We start from the raw sequence: 14,377 nt of genomic DNA, 5'->3' as shown, positions 1-14,377 counted from the left end.
CAAACTTTGAAGATAACATACATATATAAAAGCTTATATTAACCAACGGGAAATGTATACTTTTCAAATTACATGAAAGTTTTATAATTATTGACTCATATTAAATCAAAAAGATTTTTTTTTTGGATATCAAACATAGTATCACGTGGACAACATTGTTCACCACAATATAGCTAAGTTATTTTAGACTTTATAAAAAGTATTTTGAGCCTGGCCAGTGTGGCTCAGCAGTTAAGCATTGACCCATGCATCAAGAGGTTGCCGATTTGATTTTCAGTCAGGGCACAAGCCCAGGAATGTGGGCCAAATCCCCAATGAGGTGCATGCAGGAGGCAGCCAGTTGATGATTTTCTCATTGATGTTTCTAACTCTCGCTCTCTCTCTCTCCCTTCCTCTCTCTCTAAAAATCAATAAAGAAATTTTTTCAAAAGTATTTTGATAATGTTATTTTTACTTAGATGGATAACTCTATTGTGGTTATGTAAGATAATGCTCTTATTCTACATTAATTCATGCTGGGGAAAAAGGCTCCATGATGCAATTTACAACTTACACTCAAGCAAAAAGAGAGGACAAGTGATAATATGATACAACATTTGTAAATCTAAGTAAAGAGAATATAGGTGTTTCTTTGTATTATTCTCATTCTTGCAACTTTTTTGAAAGTTTGAAAATATTTTCAAATAATATATTAAAATATTTACAAGTGAAGATGAAATAAAGATAACTTAGATGAACAAAAGCGGAAGAAAATTCAACAGGCTAAACAGAAATATCAGAAACAGAGAGAAAAATAGAGAGTTTGGGAAATGGTAAATATGTGAAAACAATGAAATATATTTTTTCTTTCCTTAAATTCCTTATATAACAATTGAAAATTAAAAATAATTTATACTGTGGTATATAACACTTGGAGGAGTGAAATAAAACAACATTGCAAAGGTGTTAAATGAAATTTTACTGATATAAGGTTCTTATATTATATATGAAGGGATGTAACATTAATTCTAGATCATGATAATTAAGGAATGCTAATTGGAACCTCTAGAGAAACCACTGAAATAAAGGGGAAGGAATAAAAAGCTATGACAAAAAAAACCCCAACAATATGAGACAAAAAGAAATACTAAAATTAACCACTGATCCAAGTGTAGCAAGGAGGACCAAAGCAGCACTTCATTGATGGAACAAATAGAATATTAATAGCAGAGTAGTACACTTCATCTATATCCATAGTTATCAGCACCTTTTTTTTTTTTTTTTTTTTTGGTGATACGTGCCCCTACGGGAACTGAACCCAGGACTCTCTTGTCCGCAGACCCACGCTCAACCGCTGAGCCAAACTGGCCAGGGCATCAGCACTTTTGATAAACATAAATCAACTAAACCTTTTAATGAAAAGGGAGGGATTATCTGATGGGATAGAGAAAAGATACCCATCAGTATGCTGTTTTTCAGAGTCATACTTTAAAATTTAAGACAGATAAGCTGAACACAAAAAGAGGGATACTATTTAAAAAAAAAAAACTTCGGAGGTTTTTTATGCACAATTATGTTGCATTGAAAATGCTTTCTGTTGTTATTGGAATAGTAAGAAGTTATATAGCTAACTGGAGAGAGGAAAGTAAGCTGTCTAGATTTCATTTTAACAACCTCATGGGGATGGCTGTGATATAACATAATTCCAATGCTTATGATCCTGGTTTAGGGCTAAATAGTACTATTCCCATGTAACAACAACAATAAAAATCTAAATGCCTCCAAAGGCCATTAGCTAGTAAAATAGATTAAATTATATTAAATGTATTAATTGGACAATATGTAAGCATTAAGATTAAATTGAAATAATTAATATGCGATACAGCATAAAATAGTTTACAAAACAGCATGTATAAAACAAAGGTTCATGAATATACACAGATATGTTTGTATATTATTAAAAACAGAAAAATATGTACATAAAATATATCTCCTGGAAAATAAAATTATATTTATTTTTCTGTATTATTTTGTCTATTCTTTCCTGTTATTGTTTTCATTAAAACTCATTTAAAAATATAAATATTGCCTTTTATGAGCTAAATTTAGAACATTATGGCAGTCACTGAGAGACCTCATGGAAAAATATCAGTGATAACAGACACTGAAATAAGACTTTTTAACTTCCTATCCAATATAATGAACGAAAAAAGAAGCTGATAAACTAAATAGACCCAGAGACATAGACAGGAATATGGTTCAGACTGACAAACTTCAGAGGTGGGGGTGGAGGGGAGGAATGAGATAAACCAAAGAATTTATATACATGGATGCATAACCAATGGACATAGACAATAATGCTTGGCTGGGAGCCCGGGGGTGAGGGGATAGTGAGGAGGGTGTCTGGGGGAAAAGGAGAAACATCTGTAACAAAAACAAATTAATAAAAATATTTTAAGTTCCATAATTAAATGAATATTCTTATTCATTATTATTAAAATATAGAGCTTCCACCAGGAAACTCAAGTGTTTATAAAGCATAAAATAATCTTATAAAATAAAATACTCAATAACAAGGATCACCAATTGAGTAATAAATGAAGTAATTTGTTTTAAAATGGTAATCATTTTAAGAAAAAAAATTTCACCAAAATTTGGGGTGGATTCAGAAATATCTGCAGCTAGTTATAATCCAATAGGTTACAATGTAGTAGAAGCCTTCCATACATACAAAATTATGCATTGTTACTAGAATTCCATACTGATTAAAGTATCAATATCATCAATACTGTTCCCCCTGCTTTAATGAAGAAGCTGTTGACATTTCTTTATGCCCTGCTGTACTGAGATACATATTTTGAACACAGTAAAATATAGCTGTACTGCAAAGAAAGGATGTTTCTTTTTCTTATTTCCTTTGTATTTAAACACAAAGATAAAATGAAATGTATTAATAATGCATACCAAGGCTTTATCCATAATGATTTGTATTTTCAGAGTTTTTCTCAATTGTTCAACATCTGGTTTTGTCTGTGAAATAGAGGCCATGAATTAAATAAAACATTTTAAAAATTCTTATATTGTTTGTAATTATGGACATTTTATATGTACACACAGAGAGGTAAGATAGATGGATGGGTGGATGGATGGATGGATAGATAGATAGATAGATAGATGATAGATAGATAGATAGATAGATAGACAGACAGACAGACAGACAGACATAAAGATACAGATAATAGGAAAATAAGAGGGTGGATGCAAACTGAGTAAATAGGCAGGTGAGATTCCAAATAAATATTTTAGAAACAAATCAGAATTTTTACTTTATATTTTTGACCATTAGAATCCTCAAAAAAAACAAAATTACTCCACTGAGGGAGAAGCATATTTCCTTCCTCTCAAAATTTTTCTTGAGGATCCTCCTCCAACCTGCAAGCTAACAAACTTCCGTCAACTTTCTCCCAAGAACTGCTTCTGTTCTCTCATTATTTTTATGCTTTTATTTTATATTAATTTTATTGTGGCTTACATGCAATAAAATGCATCATTTTAAGTATACAGTTATATGTACTGGTATTAATGTATAAAGCCATGTAACCATTTCCATAAATAAGACAAAGAATGTTCCCATTACCGTCTTCCAAGTCTATAACCTACATAGCTCAAGGCAACCAATTATCTGATTTTTTTTTTCAACATAGGTTAAAATTATCTATTCTAGAATTTTGTATAAATGGAGTCATATGGTATGTACTCATTTCAATCTGGCTTCTTTCATTCAGCATTCATATGTGTTATTGGGATTATTAGTAATTCATTTGTTTTTTTCTAACTAGTGTGCCATTGAAGATATACATTGAAAATTGTTTATATCTATTATTCATTTGGCCTATGTAGACATTTTAGCTATTATAAATAAATCTTATAACTATTAATATACAGGTCTTTGCGTGTGTGTGTGTGTGTTTTTTTCATTTTTCTTGATACTTAGAAATGAAATACCTAAATCATACAGTAATTGTGGGTTGTGTAAAGTGGTAGGAAAGTGCCAGATTTTTGCTGGTTATTTGATCATTCTGCATTTTACCAAAAATTAATAAGTGCCAATTGTTTCACATCTTGCCTACTATTTGGTAATGGAAGAATTGGAAAGAAGGACTATATGCAAAGCTGTTAAAACAATATGAGGCACCTAAGAGTCAGCATGCAAATATAAAATATATCAACATTGGTTTTCATTCACTTTGGATTTTGGATTTTCTTATTCGTTTATATTTATATTCATTCATATTGGCCATGTTTATGCCTTTCTAGTTATTGTTTTTATTTTAGAACACATGCAGTTCTTTCAATTCAAACCTTTCTTACAAGAGTAGGCTTTACTCTAATTAATATCAGTTTAAATTTTTTTCCAAATGTAACAAATTTCTATGTGAATGAGTTTATCAAAAGTAGCAAAAATGAAGATTTCAGAAAATGGTTGCTTACTTGTGACTTCACAAGAATCTTGTAGGGCTGATCTCCCAATTGAATCATAGGATAACTTTCTTGTAAGGGGGGAAAATCAGCTTTATTATTCTTTATTTGATAAAGCATATGCTCATATGTAGCTGCAGATTCCAATGGTTCAATTCCATAACTGACATTCTCCAACTGCAATAATCCTCTGAATAATTAAATGCATAAAAAGACATAACAGTAGTTAATAGAGATTTCCCACTGAGAAACATAAATCAATACTGAATAAAAACATTTTATAGAAATTTGATAGTGGACTTTATGGACTAATTTAATCTAAAAATCACCCAATTTTACTCAAATTAACTTTCAACCCAATTTTATATCTTTTGTCTATTATGGCATTTTTGAGTCACTGTGGTCCTAGTGTGGCTAATAAATATGAATATTCTTTATACTAGTGGATTTTTTCTGAATAAATTTTATAACTGCAAGCCTAGGATAGAGACAAAATATACATATATTTTTAAGAGGAGGATGAGGAAAAGGAAGTATGAGAAGAAACATAATCAAGACCTGTATTTTCTTTGTTTTCATTCTATCCTTTAAGGAATTTCTAAAAATTAAAGGGTTATAAAAGATTGTCAGTCTTTCACATCTCTGGAAAGTGCCATTACCTGAGTCCAGAACAGATACTAAGTGTCACAGCTGATTTTGGTGTCTCCATGGCATATCCTTGATAAAAGCAATGGCCCTAAATAGAAGTATATAAAGGTACATGCATAAATGACTTGAAAACAAAGTTTTGGGTTTTATACTACCTTCCTAGACATTATGAAATGTGCAGATTTATTTAGTAACCAATATTATTCACCAGATATCCCATTTTCTTTTGATCTACCTACAATTTCTTCCTCTTAACACTCTTCTGTCTATGAATCCCCCTAAATGATCCTTGCTATAATGCTAAATTCTATAATTTTGACAGAAGCTTCTAGAATTGAAGGATATATTAAAGAGCTTCCCAATCAAGAAAAAGCTAAAGTAGTTTGTTACCATCAAACCAGTATTATATGAAATGTACTAATTCTTTAAGAAGAAAATATAAAAAATATGAACAATGAACAGTAAAATGTCAATAAATACATAACTATCAACAACTAAACCTAAAAAATAAACAAACAAGCAGAACAGAAACAGAAAAAAAAAGAATAAACCCTAATGTATGCTATCAGATGTAATTAATACTTATGTATCAATATTGACTCACAAATTGTAACCCAACTACCACACTAATACAAGATGTTAATAATATGGTAACTAAGAAGTTGGGAGGGAACAGGGGAAGTTTCTACTTTATCTTTCTTAAAGCTAAATTTGCTGGGGAAAAAAATAACATGTATTAATTTTTTAAAAGATATTATTGAGAAAATAAAAAGGCAAGCCATGAACTAGATGAAATATTCACAATAAATATATTTTATTTTGTTTATTTATTTTTAATTTAAATTTTATTTTTTATTACAGTTTATATTAATGTTATTTTGTATTACTATCAGTGTACAGCATAGTGATTATACTTTACAATGTGTTTCACTTGATATTTTCAGTACTCACCTGGCACTATACATAGTTATTGCAATATTATTGACTATATTTTCTATGCTATACTCTACATTCTTCTGATTATTCTGTAACTACCAATTTGTACTTCTTAATCCATTCACCTTTTTCACCCAGTCCCCTAAGACCCTCCCCTCTGGCAGCCATCAGTCTGCTCTGTAGCTATGTTTGTTCTGTATCTATGTACAGTAAATATATTTTTAAAAGAATTTGTATCCAAAATATAAAAGAGATATTACAACTCAGTAATAAAATATATATAACCTGATTAAAAGTGACTAAAATTTTTTATAAAAATTTACTATAAAGTACAATAATCAAAACAATGAGGTACTGTAATAGGAGAGACATATATAGACCAATGGAACAGAATTAAGAGTTCAGAATAGTCTCATCAACAAATTGTGCTAGAAAAAATGAATATCCATATGCAAAAGATAATTTTCACCTTATTAATCATCCTTAGTTCAAACTCTCATCCCCATGAACTTACATAGCATTAGTCTTCCCAGGTCCCCCCCCCCCCCCAATATTCTCTTTCTGTGCTCATTCCCATTTTGTCCCTTAAAAGTCTAGTGAAACCTAGAATCAATCTTGTTCCTTTATTAATCCTGTGTTATTAAAACATTAGTAACATCACATTCCCTCCTATGGATTTGTTTATGCATTTTAAACTCCCAGAGATACATCTCCATTAGTAACCATTTGCTTTTTCTCAAAACTGGGCCTAACCACTATCTCCCACCCACTTACAGAAGCTGAACACATCCTGCTTCATGCCAAGCAACAGCTTCAGCTACCTGGAGCTGCACTGATGCCAGCAGCCATTGTCGCTGCAAGCCCTTCACAGAGTAGAAGGTTTCTTGAAGTCTACACAGAATCAGAGAGCAATTCAGACTCTCAGCTCCTGGCCTTGTATCCAGTCAGAGAAAATGATCCTCATGAGAGATTTCTCAACATCTCCAACTCTAATCAATGAAAAGTGCCTTCGTTAGGATCTTTCTTAACCAAGAGACACTAGCAGAGATCAAGAAAGAAGCACACTGACATCTAGTGGCTGGAGAACAGCCTGAGGAAATGCTCTCCGTCTCATGCGTTCATCACCCAACTCCACCTAGCAATACAAGTTGGCCCAGCAAAGTACTTTTTACCACTACGGGGTGCACCAGCAGAAATCCAGCAGGATCTCCAGTGAAGCACAACAAAATGATATTAAAAAACTCAAGAAAGCTCAATTGTCATTGGAACAATAGAACACACTAAATCTACACTGAAACTGGATGACTACTTTTAAATGTAGATGATTTATACGAGAAGCATGCAACTTAAAATCACACACTATACCAACAACCAAGAAAATCAAAGCAAAAATGAGAGAAGACAACCAACTGATGCCAATATTGTGATGACCACGTGTTGAAATTATCAGGCAAAGATTTTAAAACAGCTATGAAAATGTGTTTCAATAAACAATGAAATTAAATTCTTGTCAGAAAGATGGTGGAGTAGAAAACCCTGGCTTCCTCATCCCCCAATAAACACACTAACTCAGAAACAATTCACAGAAAAAGTCCCATTGTGAGAAATCATTAACTAATTGAAAGCCTCCTGCACACCCTGGAAGAGTGCAAAATCGGATTTACCAAAGCCAGTAGGGGTGTTTGGGATACGCTTTTACCAGAGACGGCCCCCAGAACACGGCCCTGTAATCAGAAAGAAATCCTGTAGTTCCCACCTTGACTCAGGGGAGGAAAGCGGTTTGTTCACAAGTCCAGTGTCCTAATGATTCTGAGGTATTACCTAAAGAAATAGTATCTGTACACCAGTCTTGGAGCTCTGATGAGTTCAGCACAGTCTAGCCACACAGGCAACAATGAAGGTGGTGGCTACTAGACACCATTGATTCACTCTCACCCTAATTCTGCACAGAGTGAGTGGATAAAAAAATACCAACTCTCTGATTCCTCCTAGGGTAGAAAACAGTTTATCCATGCATGCAGTGTCCCCACTTCACCAAAATTGCCCAAAGAACTAGCATCTGTTGCACCAATCCTGGAGCACTGTTGGGTCTGGCACAATCTAGTTGTCAGGGAAAGAACAAAGGCAGCAGCTTGGGATGGTAAATGACACTGATTCTTTCTCCTGACCATCACAGAGAAAGGAGGGGAAAAAAACACACCTGCTTTGCCCTGAAGAAGGAGAAATGTTAGTAAAAGCCCCCAAATCACTTTCCAGCATGTTTAGTGGGATCCTCTTCTGTCCTTCCACAAAGTGAAGTAGACACCAAAACAGAACATTAATAAAACAAAGAATCAGGAAAATATATCTCAAGCAAAGGAATAAGATAAATCTCCAAAACTGACTCCTAATTAAATGGAGTTTAATGATTTACCTGACAGAAAATTTAAAATAGCTCTTATAAATATGCTCACTGAGGTCAAGAGAACAGTGCAAAACTTTCTGATCAATGAGAGACCTTATGAAAAGACAAATTAAAATATGGGAGAAAATATTTCTGTACCACATATCTGGTACAATACATATCTGCATAATATATTATCTGTACTTAGAATATATAAATTGCTCAAAAATAAGCAATTAAAAATCAAGCAATCAAACTAGAAAATTGGCAAAAGACATTTAATAGATATTTCACAAAAAAGGGGACAATTAAGAACATGAAAATATGTTCACATCATCAGCCATTATGGAAATGCAAATCAGAATCACAGGAGATTCCACTACACATCTATCAGAAGATAAAAATATTTTGTTTTTGTTTTTTATCTTGAATAGTGATCAAACAGTTGCAAGAATGCAGACGCTCATCTCTCATATATTGCCAGTGGAAATGTAAAATAGTAAAGCACTCTGGCAACTATTTTGATAATTTCTATTAAGATATAAACATATACTTACAATATGGCCTGCTACTCATATACCCGAGTATATATTCCAGAGAAATAAAAATTTCAATTTTATCTAAACTACCAGATTTATTGGTATAAAGCTATTATAATACTCCCAAATATTTATTATTCTTTATGACCAATATTTCTTTTCATCCCTAATATTGATGAAATTAGTTTTTATTTTGAAGAGGTCTTACTAGGGTTATTAAATTTCAGTCCTTTTAAGGGACTAATTTCTGGGCTTTAATTTTTTCTATTCTTTTTCCTTCTTCTATCTCATCTATTTCTGCCCTTATATGTATTCCTGCCTTCCTCTACAATGTTATTATCCTTTACAGAGTATTGCATTTTGCACTGGAAAGCAATTAGTTTAATGGTAACTCTCCTTACTTTTTTCATTGCTGGGCTTCAGGCTATGAGGTGAAGAATGGAGGTGATAAAAATATCCCTTACTCTAGATCCTTTCTTCTAAGGAGTAGGCTTTCTGGTCTCAGCTGAATGCCTGGTCACATTATGCTGCCTGGGCTGAAAACTCCAGGATCCCCCAACACTGTTTGACCTATAGCAGTGATTTTCAACCAGTGTGCCACAGAATTTTTAGTCTGGGGAACTGTCCTCTTTTCCCTTAGATTATCAAATAAAAAAAAAAATGACAACAGCCAACACAATAGCCATCCAGTGTGAATGAATCAAATTTATACCTATTTTTTGTCAGGTTGGCAAAAAGTATTATATAATTTTTGGTATGCAGATTTTTTATAATTAGTTTATGTGTCTATGAGATGAAAAAAGTTAAACCTATAGTATCATCTCCACTTTATTCTCTACCCTTCAGTAAAGTCTTACCCAGCACACACGCAGCCTAATCTTCACTCAAGGACATAACTCCCCTCCCGCAAAATACATACATCCAATAGGCTCTCCTCATCTCTTTCTCATCCAAATCCCAACTGCTTCAGCATCCCTGAACTTCAATCTCTTAGAAGTCTGCTTATTTCCACCTCCCTATGCTATACTTCAGACATTATTCCCAGTCAGAGGACCAAGATAAATGTGAGACTCACCTTCAATGTGTCTTCTCTCTCAGAGAGAAAATCACTGATCTGTGTATTGTCAAATAGGTCCCTCATGTAAAATAGTTTGTTGTGCTTTCTACTTGTAGATGTTGAGTATGACAGATGCTCTACCAGTTACCATATTTTAATCTCTCAATTGCAATAACGGAATAGAGTCTGACCAATCACTTGTCAAACACTGGTTTCTTCCAAGTCATGTGTTCTAGCAAAATAAGACTCTTACAGAATAAAGCTAACTTTCTCACATGCTTTGAAAATTTTCTTGACTCCTACCTGCATTTTGGGATACAATTCAAAATCTTATGTTTCATATGTGAACATGTTCAGTTTCTGTACCCAGTACGCTTTTGTACTTTCACTTTCCCAGTGGTCATGCCTTAATTTCTACCAGTACCTCCACTGCTTAAATCCTATCGTATCCATTTTAACTGTTCAATGTGTTGATGGTTTTTGTTAGCTCCTTCACCTATTTTTTGTTTGTTTCCTTTAATACTTCCAGATAGTTTAAATAACCTTCTTGGATAAGTAATTCCTGAATTTTAAATTTAAAAAGTAGATGTCTTATTCATTATGATTTTATTGTAATTGCTACATTATATTTGGATTAGTAATCTGTTTGCTGAATAATTCTGTGGAGTACAAAATATTTTTTTCCCAGCAATAGCACTTTAAGAACATAAAAAAAAAATGTAATCTACATAGAGTAAAAGCAAAACTTGCCTTTATAAATGAAGAATCTGGATACACTGTTCCTGATCTGTTGTATGAATATATCAGGAAATGAGGGTCTACAAATGACCTAATTCAACCAAGATAACGATACTTCATTGTAATCATTTCATTAATAAAAGTAACTTTCAGAATCATGAAATAAAACAAAATTTACTTTCAATTATACAAGCTGAAATATCCAAAATATTAAATCAACTCATCTCTCCATTACTTAGTTTGCTTTCTGATAGCATGATGTACATATGAGACAAAATAATAACCACTATAAAGAGATACCAGTATGGATGCTGTAATGACACAGCTTTATTCATAGTAAAAACCAGAGGTTCCAAATTCCAGCAACAAAGTTTTCTTTTAGATTTAACCATCAATAAATCTAATAGCATAAATTTGCTAGTTAATATTTGCTAGCAAGTAGCTATCAACTGATAAAGACAAAAAATATATATGCTTTTATCATTAGTTTTCACAAATTTATGCTGTGGTAAAAACCATCCCAGTATTCTCCTGGCTTTAAAATAATAATGAATATTCTTCACAATTTTACTGCAGGTTCAGCTCCACACTACCTTGGTTCTGGAACCCAGAAAAACACATGAACCCCCCTTGGAACACACCTTTCTTATAGCAGAAAGAGAAAAAACTTGTACAAGTACACAATAGTTCTTGAAGCTTTTGTTTAGAAGAGGAATATTAGTGTTGTGCTCATATTTAATAAGCTATCCTGAAGAATCTCTGTAAACAAACTTGACGTAAAGATGCTACAGAAGTTTAACGTTCTTACCAGGGGAAAAAAGTGATTATCATGGAACAATCTAACACCATTATTTATTGTAGGGAGACTGGAATTTCTCAAGGATTCCAAACACTAAAGGCATTTCAAGGCCAGAATCCAGAGCGATTAGAGCATCCACATGGCAATTTCAGTCACCAGGACTTCTCTTTCTGCATTGGCTTAATTTTCTCTTATTCGTGGTAACTTCTTCTTTTCCTCTATTCAAACAACAAAACTAGAGGGCTTCCCCCAGGAAAAATAGATATTTATCATTTCACATTGGATATATATTTTTAAGGAAAAACTCTGAATGGCATGGACTGGTTCAGGTGCAAATGCCTGAAGCATGAAATCTGGCCCAAAGCCAGAGCAACATGTTAAAAGCTGTGGGCCTGTACATAGGCGTGGTGGAAATGGGAATCCAGAGCAGTCCCCAGAAAAAGGAAATAAGAGGTTGAAAAACTTATCAGATATCTTACAAACATAAGAGGATAAAACCTAGTTTGCTAGTTAATTCACCCTGGGCCCTCAAAATATACGTTTTGCTTCCATGTGAAACAACAAAACAATCTGGCTTAATCAGTGACATCATAAAAATACAAATGACCATTCAAAGGAAAATAAGATCCAATGTAAGGAAAAATGAACAACAAAAAGGAGGAAAGCAAAACTTGAAAGTTAGTTTCTGAAGAAGTGTTAAGAATTGAAGAAAAAAATCATAATTCAAGAAAAGTTAAGAAGATTTCAAAGGATACCAGTTCAAGAAAAAGAAAAAGAAGAAAAAAAAGAACACTCTGACTCTAAAATACATGACAGTTAGAATTGACTACTTCAATAAATAGAGAATTTGGTTACAGAGAACACATTAAAGGTCCAGTCAATAAAGATAACAGATAATGGTAAAATACACAGCAAAAAATAAAAAGTTAGAAATAGTTATAGAAAAACCTATGATATAGAAGGAAGAACAACAACAACAACAAAAAAAACAAAACAGGATGAAACCACATATTTCCCATGGAATAAATAATGTGTGAAGAATTAAAAGTAAAATAAAAAATTAAGAGACTTATGATATATCAGGGATGGTTAATATAACACCACACATACAGAGAACACACTGGAAAATTTACTTATGATGGACTATATCAAATTACAAGAATTTATTGCAAAGGAATATGACTCACAGTTCTTCACATTGCCAAGATGTTACTCAATTAGGAAAACAAAGGACATTTGAAGATTTGCACAAATTCAGAAAACATACTATCTGCATATTCTATCTGAAGAATATATTGCAAAAATATTTTAACTAAACAATACCTGACTAAGCATAAAATTGCAATAAAAGAAAGAAAAGGAAGCAGTGATAAAACTTGGAAAATGAAAGACAGTTTAGCAATCAAAAGCTTTGGATTTCGTCTTAAATGTAAATAGAATTTTTAAAATACTATAGGTATATGATGATATAAATTCAGATATGAGAGACACAAGAAAGAGATCTGAGGACCCATAGAGGAAAATATAAATATAAAGATTATACAAAATTTTTATTTTTATAGCAATAAATCACACACACACAGGAAGAAGACAATCAGTAGGCTGGGTAACACATTTCAACATTTAGAACAGATAAAGGATTATTATCTATGGTGAACAAAAGTCCCCAAAGATTGGTCATAAAAAAAAAGAAATAAGAGCAGAATAAAAACCCATATATTAAAAATAAATACCCAAGACAAATGAATAAAAATAAAAATCCAAAAGAAAAATCAAAAGCTTGGAAAAGCAATTCAATTAGAACGATCAGAAAACACTTGAAAAGATACTACAATAGTGAGAGAAAACTTCCCTAATTTGGTGAAGGCAGAAGCCATTCAAGTTCAAAAAGCACAGAGAGCCCCAAGTAAGAAGAACCCAAACAGGCCCACACCAAGACACATAGTAATTAAAATGCCAAAAATTAAAGACAGAAAGAGAATCCTAAAGGCAGCAAGAGATAAGCAACAGGTTACCTACAAAGAACCCTCATAAGGCTCTCAGCTGACTTTCCAACAGAAACACTACAGACCAGAAGGAAATGGCATGAGGTAGTAAAAGTAATGAAGACAAGGATCTGAATCCAACACTACTCTTCAGCCAGGCTATCATTCAAAATAGAAGGTAAAATAAAGAGCTTCCCAGACAAAAAAAAGACTAAGGGAATATATTAGCACCAAAACAGCACTGCAAGAAATGTTAAAAGGACTGCTGTAATTAAAAAAAGAAATAGGAAGAAAAAATATAACCACAATAAACAAAAATGGCACAAAATAAGTACATGTCAATAATAACCTTAAGTGTAAATGGACTGAATGCTCCTATCAAAAGACACAGAGTAGCAAATTGGATAAGAAAGCATGACTCATATGTATGTTGTTTACAAGAGACCCACCTCACAAAAAAAAGACTCACATAGGTTGAAAGTAATAGGATGGAAAAAAAATCTTCCACGCAAATGGAAAGGAAAAAAGGCTGGGGTAGCAATACTCATATCTGATAAAATAGATTGCAAAATGAAGGTCATAACTAGAGACAAAGAAGGCCACTACATAATATTGAAAGGATCTATCCAGCAGGAGGATATAACCTTGGTAAACATTTATGCACCCAATATAAGAACACTAAAATACATTAAAAACTTCTGGAGGACTACAAAGGAGAAATCAACAACAATACAATCATAGCAGGGAATTTCAACACCCTGCTCACATCACTGGATAGATCCTCTAGACAAAAAATTAACAAGGAAACACAGACTCTAAATGATGCACTATATC

At 32.7% G+C, this 14,377-nt stretch overlaps 1 protein-coding gene across 1 annotated transcript in view; it reads right to left on the bottom strand.

Moving 5' to 3' along the window:
- The window catches only part of LOC118622328 (A disintegrin and metallopeptidase domain 3-like), a 100,002-nt gene that overhangs the window by 61,342 nt on the left and 24,283 nt on the right, over positions 1-14,377 (bottom strand). The window contains exons 4-7 of the mRNA XM_036249778.1: positions 10,772-10,850; positions 5,118-5,194; positions 4,471-4,648; positions 2,944-3,009 (exon numbers count right to left, since the gene is read on the bottom strand). Coding sequence (XP_036105671.1) covers positions 2,944-3,009; positions 4,471-4,648; positions 5,118-5,194; positions 10,772-10,850 — 400 coding nt within the window. The remainder of the gene's footprint in view (positions 1-2,943; positions 3,010-4,470; positions 4,649-5,117; positions 5,195-10,771; positions 10,851-14,377) is intronic.

This window comes from Molossus molossus, unplaced genomic scaffold (assembly GCF_014108415.1).
Source record: "Molossus molossus isolate mMolMol1 unplaced genomic scaffold, mMolMol1.p scaffold_m16_p_9, whole genome shotgun sequence".
Classification (NCBI taxonomy): Eukaryota; Metazoa; Chordata; class Mammalia; order Chiroptera; family Molossidae; genus Molossus; species Molossus molossus.
The sequence above is the reverse complement of the archived record's forward strand: the minus strand, read 5'-3'. Positions and strand labels throughout refer to the sequence as shown.